The sequence below is a fragment of the Pseudorasbora parva genome, chromosome 9, assembly GCF_024679245.1.
Source record: "Pseudorasbora parva isolate DD20220531a chromosome 9, ASM2467924v1, whole genome shotgun sequence".
Classification (NCBI taxonomy): domain Eukaryota; kingdom Metazoa; phylum Chordata; class Actinopteri; order Cypriniformes; family Gobionidae; genus Pseudorasbora; species Pseudorasbora parva.
This window is the reverse complement of record NC_090180.1, coordinates 18273763-18291951: the sequence shown is the minus strand read 5'-3', so window position 1 is coordinate 18291951 and position 18189 is coordinate 18273763. Positions and strand designations below refer to the sequence as shown.

General features: G+C 36.8%; 2 protein-coding genes across 2 annotated transcripts in view; one reads left to right on the top strand and one right to left on the bottom strand.

Moving 5' to 3' along the window:
* si:dkey-119f1.1 (Structural maintenance of chromosomes protein 6-like) overlaps window positions 1–445 on the top strand; it is a 35810-nt gene extending 35365 nt beyond the window's left edge. The window contains exon 27 of the mRNA XM_067454239.1: window positions 101–445. Coding sequence (XP_067310340.1) covers window positions 101–185 — 85 coding nt within the window. The 3' untranslated portion in view covers window positions 186–445. The remainder of the gene's footprint in view (window positions 1–100) is intronic.
* Window positions 446–6053: 5608 nt separating this feature from the next.
* otol1a (otolin 1a) lies at window positions 6054–11195 on the bottom strand. The gene is made up of 5 exons (XM_067454237.1): window positions 11042–11195; window positions 10491–10956; window positions 10318–10407; window positions 8279–8350; window positions 6054–7149 (listed from the first exon to the last, which is right to left on the bottom strand). Exons 1-5 carry the CDS (start codon window positions 11096–11098, stop codon window positions 6266–6268), a joined length of 1569 nt encoding a protein of 522 aa, XP_067310338.1. The 5' UTR covers window positions 11099–11195; the 3' UTR covers window positions 6054–6265.
* Between the last annotated feature and the right edge of the window lie 6994 nt (window positions 11196–18189).

The following is an 18189-nucleotide window of genomic DNA, read 5'->3' as shown; positions in this document are numbered from 1 at the left end:
CTGGTGTTCATGTAAAACTGGAGTTAGATTAGAAGACATGATTGTGTAATTGCCTTATTCTTACAATTAATTACATATTGTTCTCCCTTCCTTTTCCCAGTTCTCTTCCAGTAAATAGCTTGATCCGCATCCTACGTCTCAATGACCCTGACCGTAGCCAATCATCTCAGAGGAACCCAGAATAACACTGCTGTTTGCTGAACTGTAGTTTACACCTCTGCACTTTACAGTTCTCTATTTGTGCTCTATAAATGTTTACAATTTTATTTTTCAAAGAAGTCATTTAAAAGTACGTTTATCAAATAATTTAGTTATTTAAAACCAAAATTGGCTGGTCCTGCTTTTTTTGCACTTTATTTTTTTTCTAAAATAATAGTTTTTAAGTTTTATAATACAAATGTGATTAGACTTATTTGCATTGGTTGAATAAACCTTTTGAAAGTCATTTTCGTATTTAATTTCATTTATTTCATATTTTTGATATTAGAAATTAAAATGTTTCCTACATGAACAAAAGACCAATTTAATGTCACTTTATTTTAGAACTTACACTTTATAGAGTCAGTTTTGGGAAGGTTACTTTTGAAATGTATTAGTTTACAGATTACAAGTTACCCTATTTAAAATGTAATAAGTTGTGTAACTATTTTAATTACTTTATTAAAGGGGTGATGAACTGAGAAATCAACTGTCCCTTGAGCCATTGATATATAAAAGTTAATCGTGATATAAGAATCTATAGGGATATAAGGAGCTGAAAACTTCCTTCTTAGTCAAAGAAAAGCTTTTATTGACACCAGGCCCAGAAAACGAGAGGTCTCAAATATGTCAATGGCATAATAGAACTGGGAAACGCCTGCCTTAACAGATAAATATGTACGCCTGCTTCTGTAGCTCCGCTCAAGACTCATGGAGCTAAACGGATCGCGTTACAGAGCAATAAACATGCTGAAGATAGGAAGATATTACGCTGTGCCTTGTTTGCTTTATTTCACTGCAGAATCGTCAATACTGGATTGACATATTGAGATTAAAACATAATGCTTCAATATAGGATCGGACAGGAATGGTGCAACACACTTATGTGAGTAAAACACATTTAAAAAATATATGTGATATTATTGCATTGTTACAGAATGTATTGATTTTGTTTATGTGTCTAACAGAAGATACCTTAGCATGGTGTCACAGGCTGAAGTATGCTTTATTTGTTGGTTCATTGCGATTTGGGATCAGACTCGGACATGTAATGTTATCGGCCAAACGGCTCGCAAAGCCTAACGTCCCAGAGGTATGTGTTTTCCAGACGAGCTACCAAAACGTAAGCACCTCAGCAGGCCAGTGAATTTTAAATAGTCAAATAATAATACTTTCTTGATCTACGTTGTTCACACTCTTGATTTGATATTTGAAGGGTGCGATTCACACTTATATCCACCAATCGGGTGGGCCAATTAAGAAAGAAATAATATTCCAATCAATCTTAGGTGGATGAGAAATAAATCATTGTGTTTGTTTGATAAAGACGTTTATGAGCCCTGTGAGCGAATCATTCCGGTTGCAGCTTTCAAAACAATCCTTCCCTCATGTGAACTATCAGGGGAGCAGAAGCTCATTAAATATGCAAATCTTATCCAATCCTAGCCGTGGACCTTCACTTCCAGGTATCCAGTGCAGCACGGCCATCAAAACCCAGCGTTCAGGAGAGAGCCTCAAAACCAGTGTAGAAAATAGCCTATTACTTATTAGTTATGATGTTTTTGAATGTAAAAACCACACAAACAAAGCTGACCTCAGACAACAGTATAACATTTTTTTTAAATTAATTTGCTGCAAAAGCTCTCTAAAATGCTTCCATTGTGACCTGGAGCAAGAGATGCAGAGGGAGTGGATTTATTGCATAAAAATTTAAAAAATCAATCTTCTTGAAGAAAAAAATAAAAACCTTGAGTTTACTTGAACTAAACTCAACCTTTCATGTAGCCTGGATGCCAGCCGAACTTAGCCCTGCCCACAACATTTTTCTCTGGGAAAAAATGGCATTTGGGGGGGTAAAATGTGTTATTTTGGCAAGGTTGCCAGCTAAAATTCGCACTCATGGGTCTATATATCACATAATAGTCGCTTCAACCCGCGGACATAGAAAACAACCCGCGGAAAAAAATGCAACTTGGCAACACAGTGCAGTTGAGCTCAGTTGACATTTGACAATGCGTCGCTTCGTTGCTCTGATTGGTTGTAGCTCTATCCAATTGAGGTCTTTCCTGGTTCGGTTGAAACACACCCCATAATCACAGCCCAATGGAGCAGTTTCAGACTCATATTCTGATTAGAATTGAGTATGACCACGTCAGGCTACCTTTCATGGGGAAGCGAGAAATAGTTAAAGGCACAATATGTAATGTTTCAGCATTAAAAATATAAAAGATCACTATATCTATGTTATATATTTTTTAAAGTTGTGTGTTTACATTATCCCGACAGTTCCAATTAACTTCTAAATCCAGAGAAATTAATATTTTAATTCGAAGACACGGACCGTGTCTTTATTTCCGTTATGTCGCCAGTCTTTCACGTCATATCCACGTTTGCGTCTTGCTTCCTGCGAACTCGGCGGAACCATCGATATCTATGGGCGGAACCGCCAAACTCAAAGAGGAACACTGACAGACAGTATAAGGGGAACCCCCGTATAAAAAAGTCTGTATGATAATGGATCATGACTACTCTTTGCCTGTACGTTTTGCCAGCTCAACAAAGCGCAATCGTACGGGTGAAAAAAATGACCCGAGAAGATTTTGGGACAGTAGAAGAAGCAAGAGACGTGTAAACCTTGGAGAAGCCTTTGAAAGATGGCGAAATCTTCGTGACAAGCTCGGACTGTAGAGAGATGCTGATCTCGCTTGCGTTTTAATAAACAGGTCATTTAAGTAACCATTCAGCTAACATAATAATCATATAATCATAACATGCTGTATGTTTGCATATTGCATAGCGATCTTGACCACAGTGAGACGCGTTTAGCTGAATACGTAATGTTATACATTTTGTATCGGCTTTTCAAACAGGCGGATTCTCTGTTTTTGGAGACTGAAAGAGCTATTTTTTTAAAAACTGATTCAAAAGTATTTCTATCCGTATATTTGGTGACACGATGATGTCATGTGTAAAACGCAGATGGACTAGCTATTATTGGTTTTATATGTAGCTGGAGAAAGTAACGTTAGCTTCATAAGGTAATATGCCACTATCTTGGTCAATTAATATAAGGTGACCGTCACTTTTATCATATGTTAATACTAGCTACATATAATATCTATTTAATAATGATCTACTTATTCATATATCTCTGAGTTCCAAAATAAATGTTTATTAGAATGATTGATGAACGTGGGGAGCGACACAGCGCGTGTTCCAATAAACAACGTATTGCTGGTCCTGGTTCTCTCATTTACTGTTTTATGTTGGTAATGATAAACTAAATTGAAATTTATTTCCTTATTGAAGAGTTGATATACAGAATGTTCGACAATCGCGGATGCCATGTCAATATATCTATAATTTGAGTAACTCAAATTATGATGCGCGGTTAATATGTCAACATAGCCTACCAACTTATAGGTATGTTGGCATAGCGACCGCCCGCACAACATTCTGTCTCGCACATTATCTAACGTTACTGATAAGTTTGTTAAGTAACGGTAGCTCGCTGCTATTTCATTAGATTGACATTACATAAAGTGAAAAGCCGTAACTAAACTTAACAATAATAGAGATGTAATATAACAATTACCTTGTCAGTGAACATGTTTTCTGCTGGAGATGCCAGATTCGCTGGTTGACAGTGGCAATAATGACAACAACTCCCATGAGCCCACGCACTTTCCCGACGTCATCAAAGTACGTCTGTTGTTATTATTTTGAATGAGTGACCCCTAGTGGCCAAAAGTTGCATACTGCACGTTTAAATCCATCAAATTGAGTTGTGATTCACTTGCATTCATATAATCATGAATATAATCCATTTATTTTAGCTGCGTTCTCGAACATCTGTGGCCGCAGCAGTCTCTCCCTGCCTTGTAAATGTGTCAATTCATGATGCTTTTGTGAGAAGCGTTTCTTGTGATTGGCTGTTCGTTAGAGAGGTCACACTTTCAGATGCAGGGTTGAATTTGTTTAGTTTAGTCAACTCTAAACCTAATTAGAATCAACTAGGTTATTTCAACAGGTGTAGCAAAAACACCTAACTGTATAAAAAAATGTAGGATAATTTATTCTGTTTAAAGAAAGCACATGATCGATTATGCTAATCCTGTTAGCCACTTTTTTTAATTGTCTATTAGTCCTACAGCAAGTTATGTCTTTAAGCTTTGACCTTGAACAAATGTGACTTCTGAATGGGCAGAATGCAAATAATGCTGTAAATTGTGGTTTTCCAGTGCAGTTTATGACATACAGTCACAATGGCACTGATTCAGTTCTGTGTTCATCTCTGATCCTGTACTTCAAGTTCAGCGATAAGCAACTACTTTACATGGTGGCGTGATGTCCATCTATCGCTGTCAGTGAGTCTCTTACTAGTTCTCCCAAAAAATGTCTTTCTTCTGTCGAACACAAGAGAATATATTTTAAAGTGTGTTTACGGTATAGCCATTGACTTCCAAAACAAATGGGTCACACATACACTGTAAAAAAGGCAAATTTTGAACTTTTGCAGTACAATCGACTTGGATTTTAAGTTATTTCCACTTAAATTATGTTAAACTGACTTTAAAAAAATGAGTTACATCTTGTATAACTAAAAAAAAAACTAATATTTATTAACTTATTTTGATGAGTTGAAACAATGTAAAAACATATGTTGTCATAACTTATTGAACATTTAATTTTTTAAAAGTGTCTGTTTACCAGCATACTTATAAATATCTTCTTTTGTGTCCAAGAAGGAAAAAATAAACTCATAAACGTTTGGAGTTACATAAGGGTGACTAAGTGATGACAAAAAAAATATTTTAGTGTGAACTATCCCTTTAACACTGATCACAGTTCGCCTTTGTTGATTCAGCTTGTCATTATATCCTGTAGTTTTTGAGGCGGTTCCGGTTTTTATGATCGATGGTGTGCAAACTGCCGACTGAATATTTTGCATTTTTTGTTGTGTATTCATTGCTTCGGTCATTGTTCATTGTTCCCTGTATTGACCAAACTATGATTTAAAGGGTAATGAAATCAAGATTAGAGCTTGACAGACAGACAGACAGACAGACAGACAGACAGACAGATAGACAGATAGACAGACAGATAGATAGATAGATAGATAGATAGATAGATAGATAGATAGATAGATAGATAGATAGACAGATAGACAGATAGATAGATAGATAGATAGATAGATAGATAGATAGATAGATAGATAGATAGATAGATAGATAGATAGATAGATAGATAGATCATTATGCACTACATAGTTATCCAATCAAATCCTCCCTATAATGAGACTGTCCCTCCCCCTAACACATCCTGCGACCAACAAACGAAGTATTAAATCATAATTCATGGCTATGATGCCAAGCCTGTTTGATATTTATGTCCAATCCAAACTTCCTGTTTCAATAACAGGAGTTATTAAAGTGACTGCATTTGTCATTTTAGCAGAGCTTTTATTCTTATATCGTCTGCATTATTAACAATAAACTATTTACACTTTAACTATAAAATATATATTTATAGGCCATATTTGTTCAGATAATTTAATTAAAGGATATAAATGGATGTGCTTTAATGCAATTAGGAAAAAATCCTTGGAAAATGACCAGTGGTTAAAAGGTTTTATTATTATTATTATTATTATTATTATTATTATTATTATCACTATCAACAAAACTAACATTTGCATTTATTTAATAAAAAAAAACATTAAAAAAAATGTTTAAAAGTTAAAAATGTTAAAACTTTAGGTAAGAAAGAAAGACCAAAATAAAGCATTATTACTTTATTGCATAAGCTGCCAGTTTATCTGTATAAATATGTTTCGAGCTACACAAATAGCTGCCACAGCTTATCAAAATAATAAACACAATCCAGCAACGATTGTCTGGCGATAACAGGTAGCTTAATCATTAGTAGCTGTACAATTACTGTAAGTAGACAAATCTAAGTTTAGGGCTCAAGTATTTTGGTAATATAGGTCACTTCCAATTCACCCCTACAACACAAAGTCTAGGTCTAAATTGGTTCGTCCAGAGGTCAGTACGATTCCTGGCCATCAGTCCTTGGTGGCGTCAGCATAGAGCAGGAATCCAGAGAACGTGCTGTCGTCCTCGCTGCTGGAATAAACACCGTTCCAGTCCCGCAGAGTCTCCAGCCATACCTGGTCTCCAGATGAGAGACGAAGCACTGCCATGTTGGAGGCCTGGTCAATGTCCTGGCCATAAAGGGAGTCACGAGTTCGCAGTTTCCGAACGCCGTTCACCACTAGGGCTGCACGCAGGGGGCGGTTACGGACGGTTATGTAGTAGGAAAAGACGTAAACTCCCCCGTGTGTGCAGTTGAACCTACTGCCGTGGGGGTCCCAGTGACCCTCCTCATTGTAAATGACTTTGTCGAACTTGATGGGCAGGCCGGGTGGTGGGAATGATCGGCTAGGAAAAAGACCAACGCTAAAGGCTGAACGCTTCTGAACGGCAGGTTCGCCTTTAAAGCCCTTGAATCCCCTGACACCCCGTGCTCCCTTTAGCCCTCGTGTGCCTTTCATCCCTGGCATCCCCCTCTGCCCTGGTGGCCCATGGGGTCCTGGAGGACCAGGCTCTCCTGGCTTACCTGGGGGCCCTGGGTCTCCCTTCAGCCCCATAGCCCCAGGAAGCCCATCCGTGCCATTAAGACCTGGCACGCCCATGTCTCCTTTCGGCCCTTGAGGCCCTGGCTCCCCCATACTGCCTTTCTGCCCTTTCTCTCCAAATGGACAGTCTCCTTTGTCACCCTTCTCCCCCTTGATGCCATCTGGTCCGGGGGGGCCAGTCAGTCCTCGTATGCCAGGCTCACCCGCTTCTCCCTTTGTTCCATTCCAGCCGGGCTCTCCCCTTTCCCCTGGGTCTCCTTTCAGCCCGGGTAAACCGGTATCTCCTTTGTCTCCTCTGAGGCCCATTTCACCTGCACACATTAACATAGACTAGAATTCGAAGGCCCATTCTCAGGAAACTTGCTGATTAACAGTTTGAAAAGGCTGCCGGTGAACACATTTTACATTTCCCAGATCATAATATATTTAGATAAGATAGTATCACTCTGTTTCAGTGTGTCTTGTAAGAAATGACTCGTTGTAATTAAAAAGAAAGGATTGACACCCTTATTAGGGCTTCACCATAACGGTTGAAGTCAAGCTTATCAAGTGAAAGGAAATGCTTATAAAGACCAATATCAGTTAGAAAGGGGTGGTCAAAAGACTAATCCGGGATATTCCAAAAGAAGACGCTATTATAAATAACAAGTAGTTAGATGTTACTTCTAACCCTAAAGCTCTGTATCATTGCAACCCCATCGCAGATCATTTGCAATTCTTATATTTGGATAACTGAGTAAAATCTGATAGTACTGCTCAGTTTCAGTGGCAGTTTTTAAAAAATATAATAATCATTTTAAAAGATCATCACCCTTGGCTTTGCTGTAACATGTTGAAATATTGAGCTCGATACAGTCAATGTAAATGTAATCTAAAATAAATATATATATTTTTTAAACCACGCTGTTTTTTTAATATCACTCCCTTAAATATATCAAACATTATTATAAATAGGGGGGGGTCGGCTCTCCAATTGAACATTTTCAAGTGACTGATGACATCTACATTTTTCAGTTGGCTGAATTGAATTTCTGTGAATTAAATTGCATCAATTCACAGATTTTTAAGTTCAGCCAACTGAAAAATTTAGAGGCAGTCACTAGAAATGTTTCAATTGGAGCCATTTTTTGTGTGTGTGTTTTAACAGTGTGTATTAATTCTTCATAATATAACCAGTTGAACTAATCCTAAATATAGCTAAAGCCTTCAAAATACTAATAGATATTTATCAAAAAATTACTTTTTTAAAGGGTGGAAGCATAACAAGGTTGAACAATGTGTGGGACAAGGACAATTGTTTTTATTATTATTACTTTTTTTAGTACTAATAGTAGTAAATTGTGGCACCGTTTCCTGAGAACAGTATAAATCAGCACAGCACGCACAACATAAAGTGCATCAAAGACTGGTTTTTGAGAGCTTTTGTCACGATGAATGTACCTTTCTCTCCTTGTTTCCCAGTAACACCGGGAATCCCAGGTAGCCCACTCGCTCCAGGATCACCTTTCTCTCCTGGAGGAGGAAAGGACATCTGTCTGCAAATGATTTGCACGTCTACTCTTTGCTGACACAGTTAATCAGAATAGATCTCAACCCTTAAGAATACACAAAGGTCCACAAGAGAACAAACCCACTGAACACTGTATTTTTTATTAACTTCAGCGGTTACTCCAGCTTGCTCATGCAAGAAAGAGAGAAGCATCAGAGATAGCGAGCTCTAGGCACACAATTTAGCAGATAACCTTTTGTGCAAACTCAAGGAACTAGCATTACCAGTTTAAAGACAAATTGTAGGTTTTGCCAACTTGTGTGAGCACGCAGCAGTACAAGAAAGGGAAAAGTTGTTTTGATCTAGGCGTGGCGATAGTTTTTTGTAATATGGACATATAGGAGGAGCCTTGAAAATACAAACAAACTCCATGTAATTCTCCTTATCTAAGGTCAAGGTCTTCTCAAATGTTTGTCCTCCTTGTAAAACATTGATATCTGTATACACAATCAAGGAGGATGTCCCTAATCCTTTGTTTATAACTTTTGGTAATGATGGTATAAACAGTATTTGCCTAAATTCCTTTTGACTCCTGTATATGGAAGCTTAAATGTAAAACATACGATTATAACTTCTAATATCTTTTATACAAGTTATTTCCAGTCCTTGAATTACATTGGTCAAGCAACGTTCGTAGAGTGCTGAAATAACAGTTCAAGTGCACTGGGAACTACACAGATGAATACAATCAGTTTTTTTTTTTTTTTTTTATCTCTTTGCCCTTCCAATCTTTGTACTGGGAGTGAATAGCTAAGTATAATTTTGGTATAAGAAAAAAAGAGCTTGAGTTTGTTGCCCAGCCCGATTTGTTTGAACCACGGGAGCGTCAAAGCTTACTCTACTCCTACATTCTGCATCATACATCGTGTCAAGGGTCACTTATTTGGCGTAAGTGACTTACGTAGGCCGTCTGCCAGAAGCTAGTTATTTTAGTTTTTTTTAGTTATAAATATGAATATTCTTACACAAACATCGCTTCAGAAGGCCTTTATTAAAGGGATACTTCACGGCTTTTTAATATTAAACTGTTATTCCCTTAACTAAAACGAGTTGATAAATACCTCTCTCGTCTCCGTGCGTGCACTCAATTGCTCTGACGCGCGGTGACGATCTGATAGCATTTAGCTTAGCCCACTAAGCCCAGTTCATTCACTATGGAACCAAACAGAGATCAAGTTAGAAGCCACCAAACACCTCAATGTTTTCCCTGTCTATATACAGTTACATGAATAGTTGAACGATCAAGTATGGTGACAAAATAAAACGTCGCGCGTTTCTAATCGGATTAAAAAGGAGAACTACTATGTATGGGGAATAGCACTTCTGAGAGTATTTCGGCTCAGCGCAGTAAAAAGTCCCAGCCGAAACATCTTCCCTCACATCTCCCTATTGACAGAAATGAGAGAGGGAGGGGGAGGTGTGAGGAAAGATGTTTCGGCCGGGACTTTTTACTGCGCCGAGCCGAAGTACTCTCAGAAGTGCTATTCCGCCATACATTATAGTTCTCCTTTTTAACCCGATTAGAGAAGTGCCATGTTTTATTTTGTCACCATACTTGATCATTCAACTATTCGTGTAACTGTATTTAAATAGGGGAAACGTGGAGGTGTTTGGTAATTCTAACTTGATCTCTGTTTGGTTCCACAGTGAATGAACTGGGCTTAGTGGGCTAAGCTAAATGCTATCAGATCGTCACCGCACGTCAGAGATTAAGCGAATTGCAGGATGATGCAACAGTTAATTCTGCTTTGGAAAGATTTGGACGATATGGAACGATTTTCTTCGGCGGAGCAAAAACAGACAAAGCAACTGCCAATACTGTATCTAAAATGTAAATTACTCAACATTTACGACTTGTTCGCTGAACTCTTTTGATTATCTCTCGCTCATAATTAAGTTGAAAACAAGCACATGACATTACCATACAGACCTTTATCTCCAGGTGACCCTGGAGCGCCAGTGAGCCCATCTTGACCTGGAAGTCCGGGAGGTCCCATCTCCCCCTTTCCCCCTGGAATGCCTTGCAAGATTGTAAATAAAGTGTGAAAGTTCAGCATTTGACTCAGACAGCTATCAACTGGAAATTACAGCTTGTCTTCTTACCCGGCAGTCCCTTTTCTCCTACCGGTCCTGGAGGACCTCTCTCTGGTGGACAGCACTCACAGAAGTTGAAAAAGCACTCGTTGTAGTCCAACGTGTAGTTCCCAGGGCCCACCCCAGGAGGAACCATGGCCTCTGTGTGGTAGTCAGCAGAATAAGCATCACTGGAGTAAGTGGTGCTGTCGGTGGGGGAAATAGTGTACGCATCCATCATGGAGTCTGTGACTTCCTCTGTGACGCCAATGGCGGTGGGGCTCACAGTGGTGGTGATCGACTGGGACCCCAAGCGGGCGGGTGGCTGTGGGGGATCATCTCGAGGCGGAGGCTTCTTAGTGGGTTTCATTCGTGGCCACTGTGTGGTCTTGGTTGGTGATGCTTGAGTCCCTGTTGTTATCTCCAGCAAGGCCATCAGCAGGAGGAGCGCGTGGAGAATATTGAGCATTGTACCAAAGCTGCACACAAACAGCAGCTAAATTCGCAGAGGACAGGATTAGACACTAAATGGAAGTTGATAAACGGCATTTTCTAAAGAAAAACATACAGCTAATACCTACCTGGTCGTCGAACTTCAGTGCCACCTCTCCGTTCCCTTCTCTAAGAGAAAACTGCATCCAGATCACTTCCTTTTAACAACCTGTGCCTCCCCGTCTCCCCTCGGTCCAGCCAATGAGAGTGCTTTCTGCTGCATGGGCAGGTGACATACACTTGGCACAAACCCGAGGATTTGATACCTGAGGAGAAGCTAATGTGATGGCTTTAGAAAGTAACGTATCAGTCCACCTCATTCTCATGCATCTGTATGCCTTGTAGCATTATGTCACATAGAAGGGCAAATAAAATGCAGATGTTTACACATCATGAGCATACACACATACACCTATGTATCCTTTTCATTGATTATATGACTAAAATCAACAGGAATTTATTTAAGAAAAATACAGTAAAAAAAAGTAATATTGTGAAATATTATTAAGATTATAATGCTCCTATAATGGCAAAGCTGAATTTTCAGCATCATAATCCGTCAGAAGTCATTTTAATATGCTGATTTGCTGTTCAATAAACATTTTTGTTTTATTATTGATGTTTTAAACAGTTTTGCTGCTTAATATTGCTGTAGAAACAACACTGTAAAAAGTATATGATCAATAAGTTATGAAAACTTCTGTTTATACAAATAATTGTCAACTTTTTTTATAAGTTAGTCTATATAAGTTTTTTTTTTTTTAAACAAAGTCAAAATGATGTATGAAGTTGAAGTTGAAGTGAAGTTGAAATTGCTTAAACATCAGAGTTGATCGTACTTAAAAATTTAAGGCAGAAACATTTTTTTTTTTTTTTTTACAGTGAATAGATTTTCAGGATTCTTTGATCATTAGAAAGTCCAAAAGAAAAGCATTTACTTGAATTAGATTAAATAAAATTTGCTGTAGGATTTACTTTTGTAGAACAGTTTTCACTCATAAACTTATACTAAATTTCACAAATAATTACAAAGAAATTTTAACACTAAAAATGTAATGATCACTAAGTTATGACAACATATGTTTTTACATTGCTTCAACTCATTGTTTTTGTAAGTTATATAATATTCAACTCATTTTAAGTCCGTATAATGTAATATAAGTTGAAATGACTTTAATATATATATATATATATATATATATATATATATATATATATATATATATATATATATATGAATGTATAAACCACACACTGTAAAAAATTATTTAGAAAAAAAGTTACCTGGTTGCCTTAAAATTTTGAGTTCATTGAAATTAAAATTTTGAGTTAATACGGTGAACATTTTTTGAGATTCGACAACCTTTATTAAAATATTATTAAAAGATGAATTATAAGATGATTTATCAAATTTTTTATGTGGTTCAGATACAATAATATTTTGAGTTTCTATTTATTAAACAAATTTCCTTCATTGTATCAACTCCAATTTTTAATTTCAATAAACAAAAAAATTTAAGGCAACCAGGTTACTCACTTTTTTAAGTTAAACCAACAATAACTTGGAAGTAAACGCCCACGGCAAGGATTGGATAAGATTTGCATATTTAATTAGCTTCAGCTCCCCTTTCAGTTCAGTTCACATGACGGAGGGATTGTTTTGAAAGTGGCAACCGGAATTAATATCTCGATCACAGGGCTTAAACATCTTTATTAGACAAACACAATGATTTATTTCTCATCCACCCACTATTGATTGGAATATTATTTTTGTATTACTTGGCCCGCCCGATCTGTGGATATAAGCGTGAATCGCGCGTACACACACACGCACACGCACACGCACGCACACACACACATATGTGCAGTGCACGCACATGCCCAGATCAAGAAAGGAATAATATTGCGCTATTTGAGATTCCTTTTTGCTAGAGGTGGTGTTTCGTCAGTTGATGACATCAAGATGCAGCACATGGTCGTTTTCTGGGCCTGGTGTCTATAAAATCTTTTCTTTGTCTAACAAGGAAGTTTTCAGCTCTGAAATTTGCAGGATATTCTTATATTACCATGACTTTATATCAAAAGCTCAAGGGAAAGTTCTCAATTCATCACCCCTTTAAACATCCAAGCAGATTGTATTTAAAAAAGTAAGGCAGCAACTTTTGGACCCACTTTATATTAGGTGGCCTTAACTACTATGTACTAACATTTGAATTAATCATTTGATACATGCATGTAATTTCATCTGTAATTCATTTCTGTAGTTTCATTTGTAATTACACAGTTGGCACTTCCCTTACACCTAACCCTACCCTTAAACTGACCCACACCACCACACCTGTCCCTAACTCTACCCCTATCCACCTCAATATCAGCAAAAGTGCTTTGCAATACAATTTGAACACAGTAAGTACATTGTACTTATTTTTTGATGTAAGTTCATAGTACTTAAAGGACAACTCCGGTGAGGAATGAACCTAGGGGTATTTAACAGATGGTTACCGAGTAGATCATTCTCTGGGATGCGTTTTCATGAAAATCGAATGTAAAGAGTTTTATCTTTAAAAACAGATTAGCTTATAACGCTAGTCTATGGGGCACAGGGTAGACACAGGGTGGTAAAATTAAATCGCTAGTTAATACCACTAACAAGGCTCAAAATAGCCTCACACTAACACGGTAGCATAATGAGGGTCCCTACATGCAAACCGAAGCATTGAGAACTTTGTAAGTGTATAAACAGTTTAATAAGAAGATACTTTATAAACATAGTGCCTTACGCGTTCATGGACAGGCACCATCTTGGAAAACAGTCTCGACTAATCGATCCACGAGCGTTGTTCTAAGTGAGCTGGTCGATAGGAATTAAGTTTGTGAAATGTAATAACATGGACATTTTTATTTTTATTTATTTATTTTCTCTGTCGCGTTCAGTGCTTTCTTCCTGAAACAACAGACCATATGAGATTCCAAGTCACAGTTCATCACTTAGCAGAGCTCTCGTCGCTTGATGAGTCGAGACTGTTTTCCAAGATGGCGCCTGTCCGTGAACGCGTAATGCACTCTGTTTATAAAGTATCTTCTTATTAAACTGTTTGTACTCTTACAAAGTTCTCAATGCTTCGGTTTGCATGTAGGGACCCTCATTATGCTACCGTGTTAGTGTGAGGCTATTTTGAGCCTTGTTAGTGGTATTAACTAGCGATTTAATTTTACCACCCTGTGTCTACCCTGTGCCCCATAGACTAGCGTTATAAGCTAATCTGTTTTTAAAGATAAAACTCTTTACATTCGATTTCCATGAAAACGCATCCCAGAGAATGATCTACTCGGTAACCATCTGTTAAATACCCCTAGGTTCATTTCTCACCGGAATTGTCCTTTAAGGCCACCTAATATAAAGTGGGGCCCAACTTTTTTTACAGTGTATAACGCAATTAAATGTGAAAGTTTGAAGTAGAAAGACAGAAATAGTAATTTGAAAAAATTACATTGAAATATTTTTTTTAACATTATCAATGTCTTTACTCTCACTTTTGCATCCTTGCTGAATAAAAGTGCTAATTCCTCTCACAAAAAAAATAATAAAAATAATTAAATATAGACTGCAAACGTTGAATGGTAGTGTAAATGTTTATATATTGCATATTATAAAATATTTAAATGATTATATCCGTCCATAAACACTGATGCTCTCTTACAAAGTTTCAGAAGCAAAATTGTGCTCCACAATGTGAAACAAAGGTTGAGTAAGTCATGATTTTCCCAAGGATCAAAGAGAATCAGAGACTTTTTGGGGGATTTTTAAACGGTCTCAGCGGAGAAAACACTAACACTTGGTGGGGTGAATGGTCGTGTATCCTAGACGCCTTCAAACCCTTCCGTCAGACATGTAGTCTGCTTCCTAACGGTATAAATGTACAAAATTTGAAGAAACAACCCCAGGTCAAAACTGCCTTCTACAGAAATGTGGCCTGAATTCTGTGTGACTGGTCCATTTGGCTGAAGCTCAAAGGGAAGCTAAATAATCAAAGCAAATGAGACGTTGGCCCATGAAACAAAGTCATGGCAGTCATTCTGCGGCCCTCCTTCAGGAAATCCAGCACTAGTGACTTTTATATCTCAGGGGGTTACTGACCAGAGCAACCCCAGAGTAAGATGTTCATCTCGTACCTCTCGATGTGATATGATGTTTCCCAGGTGCAATGACATCATTCTAGGAAAAAAACATTGAAATGACTTTACACCTCCAGCGTTCGTCAGATCAGTAGAAAGCGCGACTGTTCATGACCAAGGTGTGACATCTTAAACCGTGCAGAATCAAACTCCTCAACAATATACGTTTCATCTAAACTTTTAAGAAGAAACTTGCTGCCACAAAGCTATAGGGGGAATGGGGTGTTTTGTTCAGGCAAGAAATATGTCTCAACAAACAGCACAATTTGAGCAATGATCATGTTTTTAATTTGTGGACTAACATTCATTTGTGACCCTGGACCACAAAAGTAGTCATAAGTTGCACTTGTGTATTTGTGGCAATAGCCAACAATAGATGGGTCAAAATTATCTTATTCATATCGCATATCAAATTTGAATTATTATTAGTCATGCACATTGCTATGGTCTTCATTTGGACAACTTTAAAGGCGATTTTCTCAATAATTAGATTTTTTTTTGTTGCACATTTAGATTCCAGATTTTCAAATAGCCTTGTTGTATGGTCAAATATTGTCCTATCCTATCAAACAATACATCAATGGAAAGCACATTTATTGATGTGTATTGTGTAAATCTCAATTTCCAAAACATTTACCCGTATGATTGTTTTTTAAAGACACATTTCGATTTTTTGTGTAATTAAGCCAAAAACCAAAAAATCTGGCATTCTCTTTTTTTATTTCTTCGTATATACTTAAATATACTCATATATACCGCTGATCCGATACGATGATCTGATTCAAAACGCTCCGAAGCTTCATGAAGCAGTGTTTTGAAATCGGTCATATTTATATGGTCAAAAACAAAATACGGTTGTTATTTAGTTGTTGTTTTTTTGCGCACAAATCTATTCTCGTCACTTAATAAAATTATTGTAGAACCACTGTGAGATTAACTTTTTAACGACGTCTTTAGTGCCTTTTATGCGTCTTGAGAGAGGAAATGTCATTGCTGCCAATGGAGGCCTTTCTGAGCCATCGGATTTCAACAAAAATATCTTCATTTGTGTTCCGAACATGAAGTCTGGAACAGCATGAGGGTGAGGAATTAATGACAGAATTTTCATTTTTGGGTGAACTAACCCTTTCAGACGCAAAAAACGTTATGTCCTTCTGACATTTTTCTTTTGAATTAGCTTTTTTTAATGTTTTTAATTATAATCAGTGACATGTCAATGATATGTCAATGACTGAATAGTAAACTTTTCATTGCCATTAAAATGAAATTGCTGAACCTAATATGATATATATATATATATATATCAGTCGGACTCATCTGAAGTCTTCATAATATATGTATGATTTGTTATGAATGGAAAAATATGTATATATTAATTATTTATATTATATATGAATCTATAATTATCATAATTATTTTTAAGTATGTATATATATATATATATATATATATATATATATATATATATATATATATATATATATATATATATATATAAATTATAAAATTATACACAGTACACACATATATTATGTAAACACTTTTTTTTTTTGGCTATGATTCATTGATTTTACAGCATTAATATGTGTATGAAAGGAAGTCAATGGAACGAAATGTGTAGTGTGACTGCCAACGGAAGAAAGAAACTCATACAGGTTTGGAACAAGTTGAGGGTGAGTAAGTGATGACAAAATTTTCATATTTGGGTGAACTATTCCTTTGAGGCATATGCAAAAAAAAGGAGGTGAGGCCTTTTGTGTTGTGTAAGTGTGTTTTTGTTGCCATGTCCTATAGAGACATGTTTTTTCCACCCCTGGGGCTGGGTTAGTTTTAGAAGAGAGGGTAATTATTTTTAAAAATGCTGCACAAATGCTTTATTTTTTCTTACCTTATTAGCCTATTGGCAGATAATTAGCAAAATAAGAAAAATGCACTTAAATTAGCTTCTTTTTTTGTCCCAAAGGAAACAAGACTAAATACTTATTTTCTTATGTAAAAAATGCACATTGATTTTTTGGCAGTGCATTCATTCACTGCAAATACTTTCATCAAGAGGACACCTGTAGATGAGAAGGCTGCAATAATTTGTAGGAAGTTACATTCATGTCAAGAGAGGATTTTTTGCTTGCTATATCCACAATGCATATTTATTTGAACAGTACCATTTTCTATAGTTTTCTATATATTATCAGGGATGCAGAGCATATTAGTAAGGCCACGGTATGCAGGGTGGTAAGGAAAGTTTGTATATATGTATTATATTTGTATGTTTGTATATACAAATGATATTTATATGACAAATGTTTGTAAAGTCATGAATCCTACACCCGCATGAACCTTTTATGCTTAATGTTTTACCTGATTAAATTATATGTTTATAGCCTACTTCATTTTTAGTTGATACCACATTCCCTATTTTTCTCTTTTTTGTGGGATATCCTGAAAATGAATATTAATTGAATAACTTACTTTTCTGCCAATTACAACGATTAAAAAGGAAACTTACGTTTGAACCGGAAGTATGCGGACGTGTTGTCATGGTGAGTCGTAATTTCGGAGCTCCATTGATCATGGCTTTTCATAGTCGTGGTGCCCACACTTAAAGGGGTGATGAATTGAGAAATCAACTTTCCCTTGAGCCTTCTGATATATAAAAGGTCATGGTAATATAAGAATTGCATGTAAGTTTTGGAGCTGAAAACTTAATTGTCAAAGAAAATCTTTTATAGACACCAGGCCCAGAAAACGAGGCTCATACTGATCATCAATGACGCAATAGAACTGGGAAACACTGCCTCAACAGATAAAAATGTATGCCTACTTCTGTAGCTTCTGTGTGTGTGGTTCACGCTTATCCATCAATGGGCGGCCGGCCGAGTAATAAAAAAAAAAAAAAATCAATCGTGGGTGGATGAGAGAGAAATAATTGTGTTTGTTTGATAAATATGCTTTAAAGAAGCATTGAGAGACTTGTCAGGGAAATATTCCGGTTGCCGCTTTCAAAACAATCCTGGTCTGACAAGGGAGTTGAAGCTCATTAAATATGCAAATCTTATCCAAT

What these genes read in the sequence shown, in the direction of transcription:
- otol1a (XM_067454237.1), bottom strand. Translation starts at nt 11,098, where the DNA reads ATGCAGTTTTCTCTTAGAGAAGGGAACGGAGAGGTGGCACTGAAGTTC. An exon ending in CACTGAAGTTCGACGACCAG is followed by an intron (nt 10,957 to 11,041) that starts GTAGGTATTAGC and finishes CTGCGAATTTAG; the next exon opens with CTGCTGTTTGTGTGCAGCTT. An exon ending in TGGGAAACAAGGAGAGAAAG is followed by an intron (nt 7,150 to 8,278) that starts GTACATTCATCG and finishes TAATGTGTGCAG; the next exon opens with GTGAAATGGGCCTCAGAGGA.